This window comes from Phyllopteryx taeniolatus, chromosome 13, assembly GCF_024500385.1.
Source record: "Phyllopteryx taeniolatus isolate TA_2022b chromosome 13, UOR_Ptae_1.2, whole genome shotgun sequence".
In the NCBI taxonomy this organism is placed as follows: domain Eukaryota; kingdom Metazoa; phylum Chordata; class Actinopteri; order Syngnathiformes; family Syngnathidae; genus Phyllopteryx; species Phyllopteryx taeniolatus.
Window position 1 is genome coordinate 22219251 of NC_084514.1, and position 13635 is coordinate 22232885.

Below are 13635 nucleotides of genomic sequence, written 5' to 3' on the forward strand. Positions count from 1 at the left end.
CCAGAGAACAAAACAAAAACTCACTTTGGGCAGCCGTGGCCCAATGGTTAAGATCATCGCCTGCCACCGTGGGGGAACTTGGTTCAAAAACCCCGACTGGACCATCCGCCAACATCCCCCGGACTCATGGCTGTGGTGTCCTTGAGCAAGACACTGATACCCCAAAAATGCTCCCCGGGCGCTTCAGCTGCCCCCTGCTCCAGTGTGTTCCACTAACATGTGTATGTGTTCACTGTGATGGGTTAAATGCAGAGAACACATTTCGTGTGCATGCATGCATGTTCATGACAATAAAAGATTCTTCTTCTTCTTCTTCTTCTTCTTTAATTAAGTCACTAAAAATAACAATCACACGTACGAAAGGGCATGGATCGATGATGTTTGTTATTGGAATGACCTAACTGATAAACCTTCAAGAAAACGTATTACTGAAGGTTACTTGCGGGAAGAATAGTTTTCTTGTGTATCGAATGCATAGTCTCCTTATCCAGTGCTTTTGTCCTGTAATATTTGTTTATTGTTTTGGTTATATAGACAGCCTATATCTTTGTATTTTAGTTTCACTCCCACTTCTCTATCAACCTTAAATTCAAGAGTTGAATGTCAGCATTTTTACTGAAAACCTCTTTGTTTGTGTTCTTCATTGCAAATGCTCCTATAAACATAACATTCAATATTAAATCCACAATCCTCCTCCTTACATGTAAAGCACTACATGGCCAGGCACCATCGTACTTTAAAGAGTTTATGTGTCTTATCAACCGAGTAGAATGTTACGCCTCAAAGAGCTTACATTTACTTATGGTTCCCAAAATTTTCAAGAGCCGAACGAGAGGTAGAGCCTTTAGCTATCAGGCTCCTCTCTTGTTGACACCCTCTCTCGATTCAAGCGTAAATTTAAAACTCCTTTTTGGTACCACTTCTTGTCAGGGATGATTCAGGTTTGTCCTGCCTCATCTCACTGCTACAAACCTAGACTGAGCTTCCCTTCCTCTTCTCCTCTCTCTCGCATTTACATCTTCTTATCTCAACTTCTTTATATTAACATCATGGCTATTACTATGGATACAGTGCTGTTGTCTCATCACGATCCATGTAGTATGTTACTAACCTGTTTCACTTTGTCTTTCTTTCTCTTTTGGAGGTCAGCCTGCACATTTACCTGTTTGTTATTGACAGTAGCGAGGCCGGGGACGGCGGTGCTGGGTGCGGACCAGTATCGTCGTTATTGCTGTCATCATGGGACAATTATTATTGTGGATATTGGATGTTGTTGTGCCTACTGTTCTCTGAGTCCCTGAGTCTCTCACTCTCATGTCTTGTCTGGTATTTTTCAGTACCGGTACATTTTAATGTCGTATGACCTATGTGATATGTTTTAGTTAATGTAACATTTATATTATACAAGCTGTTTTTTTTTTCTTTTTCTTATAAGCAGCATGTTCCATATATCTGCTCAATTATAAAGAGGAATTATTGTCTGTTGTGATTTTGGTGCTATTTTAGTTACGCTGCATTGAATAAAATGCTAACTGTTAATAATTAAGTATTGCTCATTTGATTAAATTAGTTTTGTTGGTCTGTTTGAAAGCAGGCTGACTGCCTGTGATCATTTTGGGTTTCGGACTTCAGTCGTAATCTAAATACTCCTCCTCAGACATTCAAAGTGTGAAATACAAGGACCTAAAAATGCAAAAATAGTATACAGTTTCTTAATACGTAATCACTTCATCCCAAAGTAGATATGTCCTCAAAAGCACTAGTTAGAAATACACCACTGAAATGTATCCATTTGATGCTCAATTGAATGCACAAAATTCCCTCCATGAATTTTATTTTCGCAATACTATATTGTCCATATACTGTACTATACCATTTACTGTTTTATTATCTTTAAATTACTGCTGTTAAAGTGGTCATTACATAAAAGCTCATTTTGGTCTAAGACTTTCACAGTATTGTATTTTGCAGCTTATTGGTTACACTGAACAAAGCAATACTTTATTAATCGGTTTTATTTAGAGTAGAAAAGCACACATAGTCCATAAGTCAGCCTCAAGCAAGGTATGTAGCATCTCCACAGTAAATTCACTTTTAAAATAAAATTTTAGCGTCGCCCTAAATGGACGCCTAAGAGATAAAACTTCAAAGTTCATATTACCAGTCCATTCTAACAATTTCAAATTCAATGACTACACCTGCTTTGTAAGTGATTTTTCTTTCAGCCCATGAACACGCATTTCATAAAACCACCTGATTCACATCAGAGATGCCTTTGTCACATTTAATCTGGCAGCATCGTCCTCTCCCTTGATTGCGTCAAGCAATTGTTACTACTCTTCCGATTAAAAACTTTGTCCAAAATCCAATTGGCTATTTTGACTTTTTCAGAAAACGTGAATCTCCATTCGCTGTGAGTGTCCATGAAAAATTTACTCCAGCTACAAACTGCACTTTGCCCACTGACTTTGTTAGAGGAAAGCTAAATATCACTTCAATCAGCACAAGCATCATGACAACAAGCACATATATTGAACATGATGTTTTGAGCTGATAAGCAACAATAAAAATTACAAGGCATCAGCGGTTGTCTGCAATCCATGGTCCATTTTACTGTAATCCAATCCAGAGCAGAAGAGTCATCCTCACATTGGAGCTCAACGATACTTTTGTTTTAGCCTGAAATATAGGGAGATGAAAGAAGTTTCCATCAAAGCAATACTGAATGCCAACGCTATCATTTAGGAGAGGTCTTGTGAAACAGCCCCATTAACCAGAAGAGTGTGGGTGTGATCACACAACCTTGTTTGACACCAGAGTTAACGGGGAAAGGCTTGCTGGGTTTTCCATCGCCAGCAGCGGTTATATCATCATCAAAAGATGGATCAGAAGCTTCTCTAGATATACGTATGTTTTTTGCCATAAAAAAAGCCAAAGAGAAAACAAAACATACACCCAGAATTAAAGTAAAAATATTTGACTTTTGAAAGCCATAATGTAGAAGCCTGTTAGCTTTCTGACTCCCAAAGCTAATTCATCAATACCCGATCACATGACACTCATCTCCAAGTATGGCAAAATTTTGTTCAATTCATTTTTAAATATTTATATTGGAGTTACTGATACAGTTAATGCTGTCATATTTATGTGAAAGGCAAAACTTTTCAAAAACTACATTGAGTGTTACAAGAGTGATGGGCAAGAAAGTTTGTAATACGGATATTGATCAAGTTTGACAATGTCTGAGCAAATACAATCGTTTTAAGACAAACACTCTCCATCATTTCGGGCATCATCTAGTAAATTAGCTCTCGTAATAAAGGCAATACCTCAACTGGAGGCTAAAACTGCATTCTTAAATAGCATCTGGCTGTCTAGGAAGAAAATTAAACTTATCATAAACTACAGTATACACAAATCACTCAGTCAACACTTTTCACATAAAATATAACATGGAACTGTAAGCATATTGCTCGATTATTAATACATTCACATTTTCAAGTCTAATCAAAACATTTAAAGGAAATGTCAACAAATCCTTGCAGAATGTTCTATGGCTGTATATTTACTGTACCACATACTATATAGAATACAATTCTCTAATTTCAATGTTCAAAATATATCGGTCACACACTGTTAAAGACACTGCAATGTTAAATGTGCTTATAAAATACACTGTACACTTTAGCTTGACATCCGTCAGTTCTTAAAGGTTTGTCAGTTAAATACATCCATATACTGTAAATTAGCATTAGGGAAAGAAAAATAAAAAGGCCGAAAACATGTTACATAGTTGGATTATCTCTCTGTTTATAGTCCCACACATACCATTTAATGGTGAAGGACAATGCCAAATTCTTTACTAAGATAAATATTACGCTCTATATATATATATATATATATATATATATATATATATATATATATATATATATATATATATATATATATATATATAGTTTTGAATTAATTCTGTAGTGGATTGTTGTTGTAATCCTGTATGTACAGTACATTCAACATAATAAAAAGAGAATATTGTGAAAATGTATGCAATAGGCCAACCCTGAATTCTGGAAAGTATCCATAGATATTAATTTTCAAAAGCACTGTGCATTTCTTTCAGTAAAAACCTTCACTGGCTGTATTTCCTCACAGTCTCTCATAGTCTTTTGATTGAATTCATCACATACTGTATTGTAATCTCATTTGGTTAGCTTTTATGCAGCTTTATTTAGCAAAGTCGTAAGAAGGCAATGGTAAAAACGATTAAAAAGAAAAGATTACAGGCAAAAAAAAAGGCTGTGATTGTTCAAGCCATCAGTTCTACAGAGAAAGTTGAAGAACTTCTCTACCTTTTTGGATTCAACTCAGCTTGGGCGATGAAAGCTCCTCCCAAAGGCCCAGGTTTAACCAGAAGAGGAGGATGATGGCGATGATGATAAGGATGATGAAGACGAAGGGGGAGGCTGATGCTCCTCACCTCCATCAAGTGCAGTTATCCTTGCCCCTGATGATGATGATAATGATGTAATCTCCTTCTCTTTCCTGCTTCCAGTGCAGACGGACCTCTGGGCTGGTTTGAACTGCCAAGTAACCTTGGTTGTTGACGACTGCTCAGCTGCGGTCATTGGCGTCACTGTTGCTGCAGCAGGTGCATTGGCCAAGTTTGCCGATCCAACAGGACCCTTCCTTGCTTTGCTGTCTTGGTCTTGTTCAATGAAGGGCTCGTCTGGCACCTCAGGTTGTGTGGTTTCTCCAAATGAGTCCCAACGAGGCTCTGCTGGCAGCCTTTTGGCTAACCCAGCAGATTTACCCCCTGCAGCAGCAACTCTTGAGGGGCGACTGGCACCCGAGTCTGACAGATCCGAGTCCCAATCACTGTCACCTCCCACTGAACCGCAACCCAAAACAGACTCATCCACAGGGTCAGAACCAGAACTTTCAGAGTCTGACTCCCTGGAAAGAAAGACACACACATAAATTTGTATTAAGGATACGGGTCATTTTCATTTAATTTGATCAATGACGGTAAAATCATGGCCCACTGAACTCCCTTTTGAAAATTAATTAATTTTATTGATATGAGTATTTGAGCAGCACGGTTGGCGATTGGTTAAATGGTAGATGGACTGCACTTATATAGCATTTTATCTACACCATCACACTACCCAAAGCCTCACATTCATACACCAATGGGCAACTGCTGCCATGCCAGGTGCTGCCAGGCCCACTGGGAGAAAATTAGGGAAGACAAAGCACTATAATTATTTGAAGCATTCAAATACATCAAACAAGTTGTCCTACATCTGACTGGTATCTGCGGGGTCTTTTCCAGAATAAGTCAGACCCCTATGGAGATCAGGCATTTTTTATCCCTGTAATTACAAGGGACAGAAAGTTGGTCAAAGAAATATGGCACAAAAAAAGTAGAACTACAAACTTAGTGAAGATAAAATGTGAATCTATCAAACCATTGTCTCATTACAGATTCTTCCAAAAGTTCAGACAACCTCTATGTCTACTAAGAAAAGGTACATAAATGAGAGCACCGCCACTAGGTTTATGGAGACTATTGCTGTGCCACAAACGGTGAATGCTGACACAGTTGATGAACTTTTGGATAATTTCATATGTAAAATCACAAATGTCATGAATGCTGTCGCTCCTATTAAAACTAAGGCAATCTTGAGGCGACCTAGAACACCGTGGAGGAGCACAATAATGGTAAAGACCTCTTAACCAAAGTGTAGGAAAGCAGAACGTAAGTGGAGAAAAAGTAACCTCCAAATTGACTATGACCTCTACAGACAACGTATTTGTAATTTTAACAAAGAGTTAGTCAGAGCTAGACAGAAACACTTCTGAAATCATCAGTAAGAACTTCAACAATACTCACACTCTGTTTGCTGTGGTTGACAAGCTTTTGATACGGTAGATCATAATATACTGCTGAAAAGGTTGTAAACGTGGGTAGGACTAAATGGAACAGTCCTTAAATGGTTCAGGTCCTACCTGGAGGAAAGTAGTTAATTTGTAACCATTGGAAGGGTTCAATCTCATCGAATGGCAATGACCTTTGGGGTCCCTCAAGGGTGAGTTCTTGGACCCCTCCTGTTCAGCCTGTATATGCTACCCTTGGGTCAAATTCTTCAGAACTTTAATTTTGACTACCATAGCTATGCAGATAACACACATTTATATCTAGCAGTGGTTCCAGATGACTACAGTTCAATTGAGGTGTTGTGTCACTGTCTAAAACAGATAAATAACTGGATGAGCCAAAATCTTCTTCAATTAAACCACAGCAAAACTGAGATAATTGCTTTTGGCAACAAAGAGAATTGCTGGTAGTAAATACCTGGAGTCACTCTCTTTAAAAACCAAAGACCAAGTCCGAAACCTTGGTGTTCTGATAGATTCCGAGCTGAGTTTCAACAGTCATATCAAATCAATTACCAAAACTGCCTTTTACCATCTGAAGAACATATCCAGAGTGAAGGCTTGCATGTATCAAGCAGACCAGGAAAAGCTCATCCATGCTTTTATCTCAAGTAGACTTGACTATTGTAATGGTCTTCTGACTGGACTCCCTAAAAAGAGCATTAAACAGCTGCAGCTCATTCAGAATCCTGCAGCTCGGGCTCTGACCAGAACAAAGAGGTCAGAGCATATTATTCTAATTTTAAAGTCTTTACACTGGCTTCCAGGCCGCTTTAGAATAGATTTTAAAGTTCTGCTACTGGTTTATAAATCACTAAACGGTTTGGTCCTGAATACATTAATGAAATGCGAATAGTAAATAAACCAAGTAGGGCTCTGAGATCGACAGACTCACGTCAAATAGTGGACCACAGAGTCCAAAGCAAATTTGGTGATGCAGCATTTAGCTATTATGCTGCACACAAATGGAATAAGTTGCCAACAGAAGTGACGTCAGCCCCAAGTGTGCATGTTTTTAAGTCCAGGTTAAAACTCTTCTTTTTCCCCATTCCTTTTAGAGCATTTCCACTTTTAAAAGATATTTCTTGCACTGTACGCTGTTTTAATTGTATTTTTAATTTTTTTTCTCTTTGTTTTAAATGTTTACACGGTCTTTTTTTTCTTTGTTTTTTAATGTTTTTAATCATGGAAGTCACATTGAGTTACCTTGTGTATGAAATGCGCTCTATAAATGAATTTGCTTTGCTTTGCTACACTGTAGCTAAATAAACAAAACGCAAAGGTACTTATTTGACTGTAAAATGGGATTGGTGTAACACCATGTGCAAAGCCTCTTTGGATGTATTGTACAACCCCAATTCCAATGAAGTTGGGACGTTGTGTTAAACATAAATAAAAACAGAATACAATAATTTGCAAATCATGTTCAACCTATATTTCATTGAATACACTACAACGACAAGATATTTAATGTTCAAACTGATAAACTATTGTTTTTAGCAAATAATCATTAACTTTGAATTTTATGGAAACAACACGTCACCTTTTCTTTTAACAACATTCAATAAACGTTTGGGAACTGAGGACACTAATTTTTGAAACTTTGTAGGTGGAATTCTTTCCCATTCTAGCTTGATGTACAGCTTCAGCTGTTCAACAGTCCGGGGTCTCCCTTGTCGTATTTTACGCTTCATAATACGCCACACATTTTCAATGGGAGACAGGTCTGGACTGCAGGCAGGCCAGTCTAGTACCTGCACTCTTTTACTACGAAGCCACATGTTACTGTTGTAACACATGCAGAATGTGGTTTGTGTCATGTGTGTGTGTGTTCCGGGTTTTGTCGCCCCCTCCCTGTTTCACACACACCTGCTCCTGTGAGCATCTTCACCACCTGTGCCTCGTTCACCCTAATTACCTATTGTATTTAACCTCGTGTCTCATTCCCTCTCATTGCCAGTTCGTTGTACCTTGTCGTCGCGTTCCAGCATTCCTTGTTTCCACGTCATAGACTCACAGTAAGGCTTGACCCTGTTCCGATTATCGACCTTGCCTCTTTGCCTCATGTTTTTGGATACTGTTGCCTTTCTTGGATTGCCTGCCTGTGTACCGACCTATGCCCGTCTATTAAACCTCTCTTTTTGGAAACTGTCCATTTGTTTTGGAGTCATGCATTTTTGGGTCCTATCCGCTGTTCCGTTCATGACAGTTTGCCATTGTCTTGCAGAAATAAGCAGGGGCGTCCATGAAAAAGACGTTGCTTGGATGGCAGCATATGTTTCTCGAAAACCTGTATGTACCTTTCAGCATTAATGGTGCCTTCACAGATGTGTAAGTTACCCATGCCATTGGCACTAACACAGCCCCATACCATCACAGATGCTGGCTTTTGAACTTTACGTCTATAACAGTCTGGATGGTTCTTTTCCTCTTTGGCCCGGAGGTCACGACGTCCACAATTTCCAAAAACAATATGAAGATGTGGACTCGTCAGACCACAGAACACTTTCCCACTTTGCATCAGTCCATCTTAGATGCCCGAGCCCAAAGAACCCGGCGGCGTTTCTGGGTGTTGTTGATAAATGGCTTTTGCTTTGCATCATAGAGTTTTAAGTTGCACATACAGATGTAGCGCCAAACTGTATTTACTGACATTGGTTTTCTGAAGTGTTCCTGGGCCAATGTGGTGATATCCTTTACACATTGATGTCGGTTTTTGATGCAGTGCTGCCTGAAGGATCAAAGGTCACGGGCATTCAATGTTGGTTTTGGGCCTTGCCGCTTACATGCAGTGATTTCTCCAGATTCTCTAAACCTTTTCATGATATTATGGATCGTAGATGATGAAATCCCTAAATTCCTTGCAATTGTACGTTGAGGAACATTGTCCTTAAACTGTTCGACTATTTTCTCCCACACTTGTGAACCTCTTGTGAAGAGGTGAACCTCGCTCCATCTTTGCTTGTAAATGACTAAGGAATTCAGGTAAGCTCCTTTTATACCCAATCATGGCACCCACCTGTTCCCAATTAGCCTGTTCACCTGTGGGATGTTCCAAACAGGTGTTTGATGAGCATTCCTCAACTTTCTCAGTCTTTTTTTCCACCTGTCCTAGCTTTTTTGGAACGTGTTGCAGACATAAAATTCTAAGTTAATGATTATTTGCTAAAAACAATAAAGTTTATCAATTTGAACATTAAATATCTTGTCTTTGTAGTTTATTCAATTAAATATAGGTTGAACATGATTTGCAAATTATTGAATTCTGTTTTTATTGATGTTGAACACAACATCCCAACTTCATTGGAATTGGGGTTGTACAACCAGTAACATCCATCCATCCATTTTCTGAGCCGCTTCTCCTCACTAGGGTCGCGGGCGTGCTGGAGCCTATCCCAGCTGTCATCGGGCAGGAGGCGGGGTACACCCTGAACTGGTTGCCAGCCAATCGCAGGGCACATAGGAACAAACAGCCATTCGCACTCACAGTCATCCCTACGGGCAATTTAGCGTCTCCAATTCATGCATGTTTTTGGGATGTGGGAGGAAACCGGAGTGCCCGGAGAAAACCCACGCAGGCACGGGGAGAAACAACCAGTAACAATTCAGCATTAAAGCTAGAGCCCCACCAGATCCAGCAGAATACAATGTTTTTCTTTCCAATCCAGAATTTATTTTATGATTTTGAATACAGCGAAGTGTGTAAAAAGTGATTTAAGTGATGAAATCCTTAGTGGTGCTTTTGATTTAATGTCCTTATTTCTGGCTTCCTGTTCAAGGGGCATGACATGACATTTATTTCTGTTAACACAATCAACACAGTCAATAAAACAACTATTAACAAAGGAGTTGAAGGGAAGCTATAGCGGATACAAAAAAAATCTACACATCCTTGTTCAAATGGCAGGTTTTTGTGGTATACGACAATGAGACCAAGATAAATCATTTCAAAACGTTTTTCCACTATACTCTAAATTAACCTATAATCTGAACAACTCAATTGAAAAACTGAGAAAAAAAATGAGAGGGGAAACAGGAAATAAAAAAAAAACAACTACGATAATGTTGTCATGAACTGTGCCCTGCAGTTCCCTTGTTGAAGCTTGGGTGGCGCTTTGCGCCCCTCTCTCCCTCTCCCTCTCTCTCCCTCTCTCTCTCTTCCCAGTAATCAGCACCACCACGGTCGCTCACCTGTTGTCAATCAGCCTTCATCATCACCTGCATTTAAGCCTGCCAGATCCAAGACTCCACTGCCAGCAGCGTTCACCCGTGGTACACCGGCTCGCAATTTACACGTAAGCTCCGCCAGTCCTCACAATATTTCTGACCTCCATGTTCTTCCTTGTCGTTAGTGCTCCTTCCGTGTTCCCTGCCTTGCTGACCTCTTTCACCACGCCACCGAGTCATCCACCTGCTCACGCCACTGCCTGCCGCATGCTCCCTGTCTTGACGACCCGCCAGTACGCCTCAAGGATCCACCTCTGAGTCTCTTCTCAATAAACCATTCTCCACAAACTTCTTCAAAAAGCCTCTGCCTGCTTCTCGGTCCAGTTGAAATTAACACCATTGTATCGTGACAGAATACTCTGGCCAGCATGGACCCAGCAACCCCGGAGGCGTTAAGAGAAGCACTCACCCTCCAAGCACCCACATAGGAAGACAGGACAAAGTTCTCCGAGAGATCATGGACTCATTGAACACACTCCCTCGACAAGTCTCCCTCCTCTCTTCCCAAATTCAGTCCGACCTTACTCCTGTGAGTACTCCTTCCGAGCCCGCAGCCTCCAATCCATCCCGCCTCCCGTACAAAGAGCCTCATGTCTCGCCTACTCCGGGGACTTAGGTGCATGCAGCCAATTCCTCCTAAATTGCTCCCTAGTTTTCAATTTACAACCGTTAAACTACCCCAACAAACAATCCAAGGTCGCATTCGTCACTAACCTCCTCCGCAGAAAAACAGCTAAATGGGGAACCGCGTTATGGCACAACTCTTCCCCGGTACTCGCGTCATTTAACTCCTTTTCCGCCGAACTAAAGAAAGTCTTGATCACCCCGTTCAAGGCAGGGAAGCCACTGGACGCCTCCTTACACTCACTCAGGGCTCTAGTTCCGTGGCTTTTTACTGTGGAATTCAATTCAGTTCAGTTCTCTCACAGCGGGACCCCTATTCCCAAAAACTTCATCCCTGTGCTTTTTTCCCCCCATCGTCTATCCCCTGCTAAACGGAATTATGACTTTGGCAACCGAAAGCTTCTGGCCATCATTTGGGCATTGGAGGAGTGGATTCATTGGCTGGAGGGGAGTGATTCTCTGTTTGTCATCTGGACCGATAACATAAACCATGCCTACGTACGTTCCGCCAAACGTCTTAACCCCCGACAAGCTCGCTGGGCCCTCTTCCAGAGCCAATTCAACTTCAGCCTCTCCTTCCACCCTGGTTTCCGCAAACTTGACGCCCTGTCTCGTATGTACTCATCCCCCTTCATCCCTGCAGAACCAGAACCCATCCTCCCTTCCTCGTGCTTCGTTGGAGCAGGCACTTGGAAAATCGAACAGGTAGTTAAAGAGGCTCTGAAGACTGACCTAGATCCCAAGACCGGACCTCCTAACAGACTGTTCGAATCCGATTCCGCACGCTCTGACTTCCTCCAGTGAGCCCATAACTCCCAGCTCACCTGTCGTCCTGGCATCACCCGTACCATCCATTTCATCCAGCAACTCTTCTGGTGGCCCAGCCTAGTCAAAGACACCCGAGAGTTTGTCCTAGCCTGCTCCGTCTGTGCCCGAGTCAAGGCTTCTCATCAACCCCCAGCTGGTCTGCTGCACCCCTTACCCATTCCGAGTTCCCCTTGGTCCTTCATCTCCCTGGACTTTGTCACCGGCCTACCCCCATCAGAAGATAACACCGTCATCCTCACCATTATTGACCGGTTCTCCAAGTGTGTCCATTACATACCCCTCCCCAAGCTACATTCTGTCTTTGAAACTGCTAACCTCCTTGTAAATCACCTCCTTGTAAATCCCCATCGACATCGTGTCGGACCAAGGTCCTCAGTTCTCCTCCCTAGTTTGGAAGGAGTTCTGTAAAGTGGTGGGTGCAGCAGCCAGCCTGTCTTTCGGATAACGTCCAACGGCCAGACGGAGCGGGCAAATCAGTCCGCCCTTCGCTGCGTTGCCGCACGCAACCCCACCTCCTGGCGCACATTCCTCCCCTGGATAGAATATGCCCACAACACCCTCTCCAGCTCCGCCACTGGCTTATTAAGATTTCCAACCTCCCTTATGTAGGGAACAGGAGCATGCGGTGGCGGTTCCCGCGGTAAGGGATCACCTACAAAGGGTCCAGTCCATTTGGAAGAATGTCAGGACGGCCTTAACCCGGTCCGCTGAGAGAAATAAACGGCTTGCGGACCTTCATCGCTCCCCTACGCCTGAGTACAAGGTGGGTCAGACGGTTTGGCTTTCCTCCCGTGACCTCCCACTCCAGACTGAATCCTGTAAACTCACTCCACGCTTTATTGTTTTTTTCCCGATCACTAAAATCATCAATCGCACGTCAGTTCAACTAAAACTTCTACAAGCTCTTAAGATTCATCTGGCGTTCCATGTCTCACTACTCAAGCCTGTCTCCACCTGCGCGCTTAGCCAGGAGGCATCCATTTAGAGGGGGTTACTGTCATGAGCTGTGCCCTGCAGTTCCCTTGTTGGAGCTTGGGTGGCGCTTTGCGCCCCTCTCTTTCTTCCTCTCTTTCTCTCTCTTCCCAGTAATCAACACCACCCTGGCTGCGCACCTGTTGTCAATCAGCCTTCATCATCACCCGCATTTAAGCCTGCCAGATCCAAGACTCCACTGCTAGAGTATTAACATTCACCCGTGGTACACCGGCTCGCAACTTACACGTAAGCTATGCCAGTTCTCGCAATATTTCTGACCTCCATGTTCTTACTTGTCTTCAGTGCTACTTCCGTGTTCCCTGCCTTTCTGACCTCTTTCACAACGCTACCAAGCCATACACCTGCTCACGCCGCCACCTGCCGCACGCTCCCTGTCTAAACGACCTGCCAGTACGCATCTCTGAATCTCTTCTCAATAAACCATTCTCCACAAACTTCTTCAGCCTCCACCTGCTTCTGGGTCCAATTAAAATTAACACCACCGTATCATGACAAATGTGGTTGTACAAGTGCACACACCCTCTAATAAATGGGGATGTGGCTGTGTTCAGAATTCAGCAATCACATTCAAACTCATGTTAAATGGGGGTCAGACAGAGACCTTCCTCCGATTAACCCCAAATAAATTAAGTTGCGAGCATACAGTATGTACAACCCTCCCAAGGACTCAAATAAATGCCCCTTAAATATCAAAACACTTTGGGTGGAATTGATGACGGAGTGTTTTTTTTTTTTAATATGTGAATGAAGGAGAAAAATGGGCTCCAGCAAAAAGGGTACTTTTTTCATCCAGAGCAAAAAGGGGTGGGGTCTCTGTGTGCATGTGCCTGATGGCTGATATATGTCAGAGATTTGGACTGTTATCTCACCACAACTGAAGCCCATGATTTTCATTTTCACCAAGTCTACTAAATGTTCACACCTGACCAAAAGAAACACATCAAGGGAAAAAAAGAACCATGATTTGATTATAACGAAAGGGTGCTTGTTTGAACGCACCCTAAGGATAAAATAAAAAAT

The 13635-nt window shown here is 42.0% G+C and overlaps 1 protein-coding gene and 1 long non-coding RNA gene across 5 annotated transcripts in view; one reads left to right on the forward strand and one right to left on the reverse strand.

The window, feature by feature from the left end:
• Window positions 1–13575, forward strand: part of LOC133487406 (uncharacterized) — a 33223-nt gene extending 19648 nt beyond the window's left edge. The window contains exons 3-4 of one of the 3 annotated variants that reach the window (XR_009791305.1): window positions 10106–10212; window positions 10293–13575. This is a non-coding gene — a long non-coding RNA (uncharacterized LOC133487406). Of the gene's footprint in view, window positions 2018–10105 lie in introns of those variants that run through there. The other 2 variants (XR_009791304.1, XR_009791306.1) reach the window with 2 other exon arrangements.
• Window positions 1998–13635, reverse strand: part of LOC133487404 (uncharacterized) — a 26701-nt gene continuing 15063 nt past the window's right edge. For both annotated transcript variants that reach the window (XM_061793901.1, XM_061793902.1), the window contains one exon: window positions 1998–4956. In XM_061793901.1, the coding sequence (XP_061649885.1) occupies window positions 4407–4956 (550 nt within the window). In that variant the 3' untranslated portion in view covers window positions 1998–4406. The remainder of the gene's footprint in view (window positions 4957–13635) is intronic.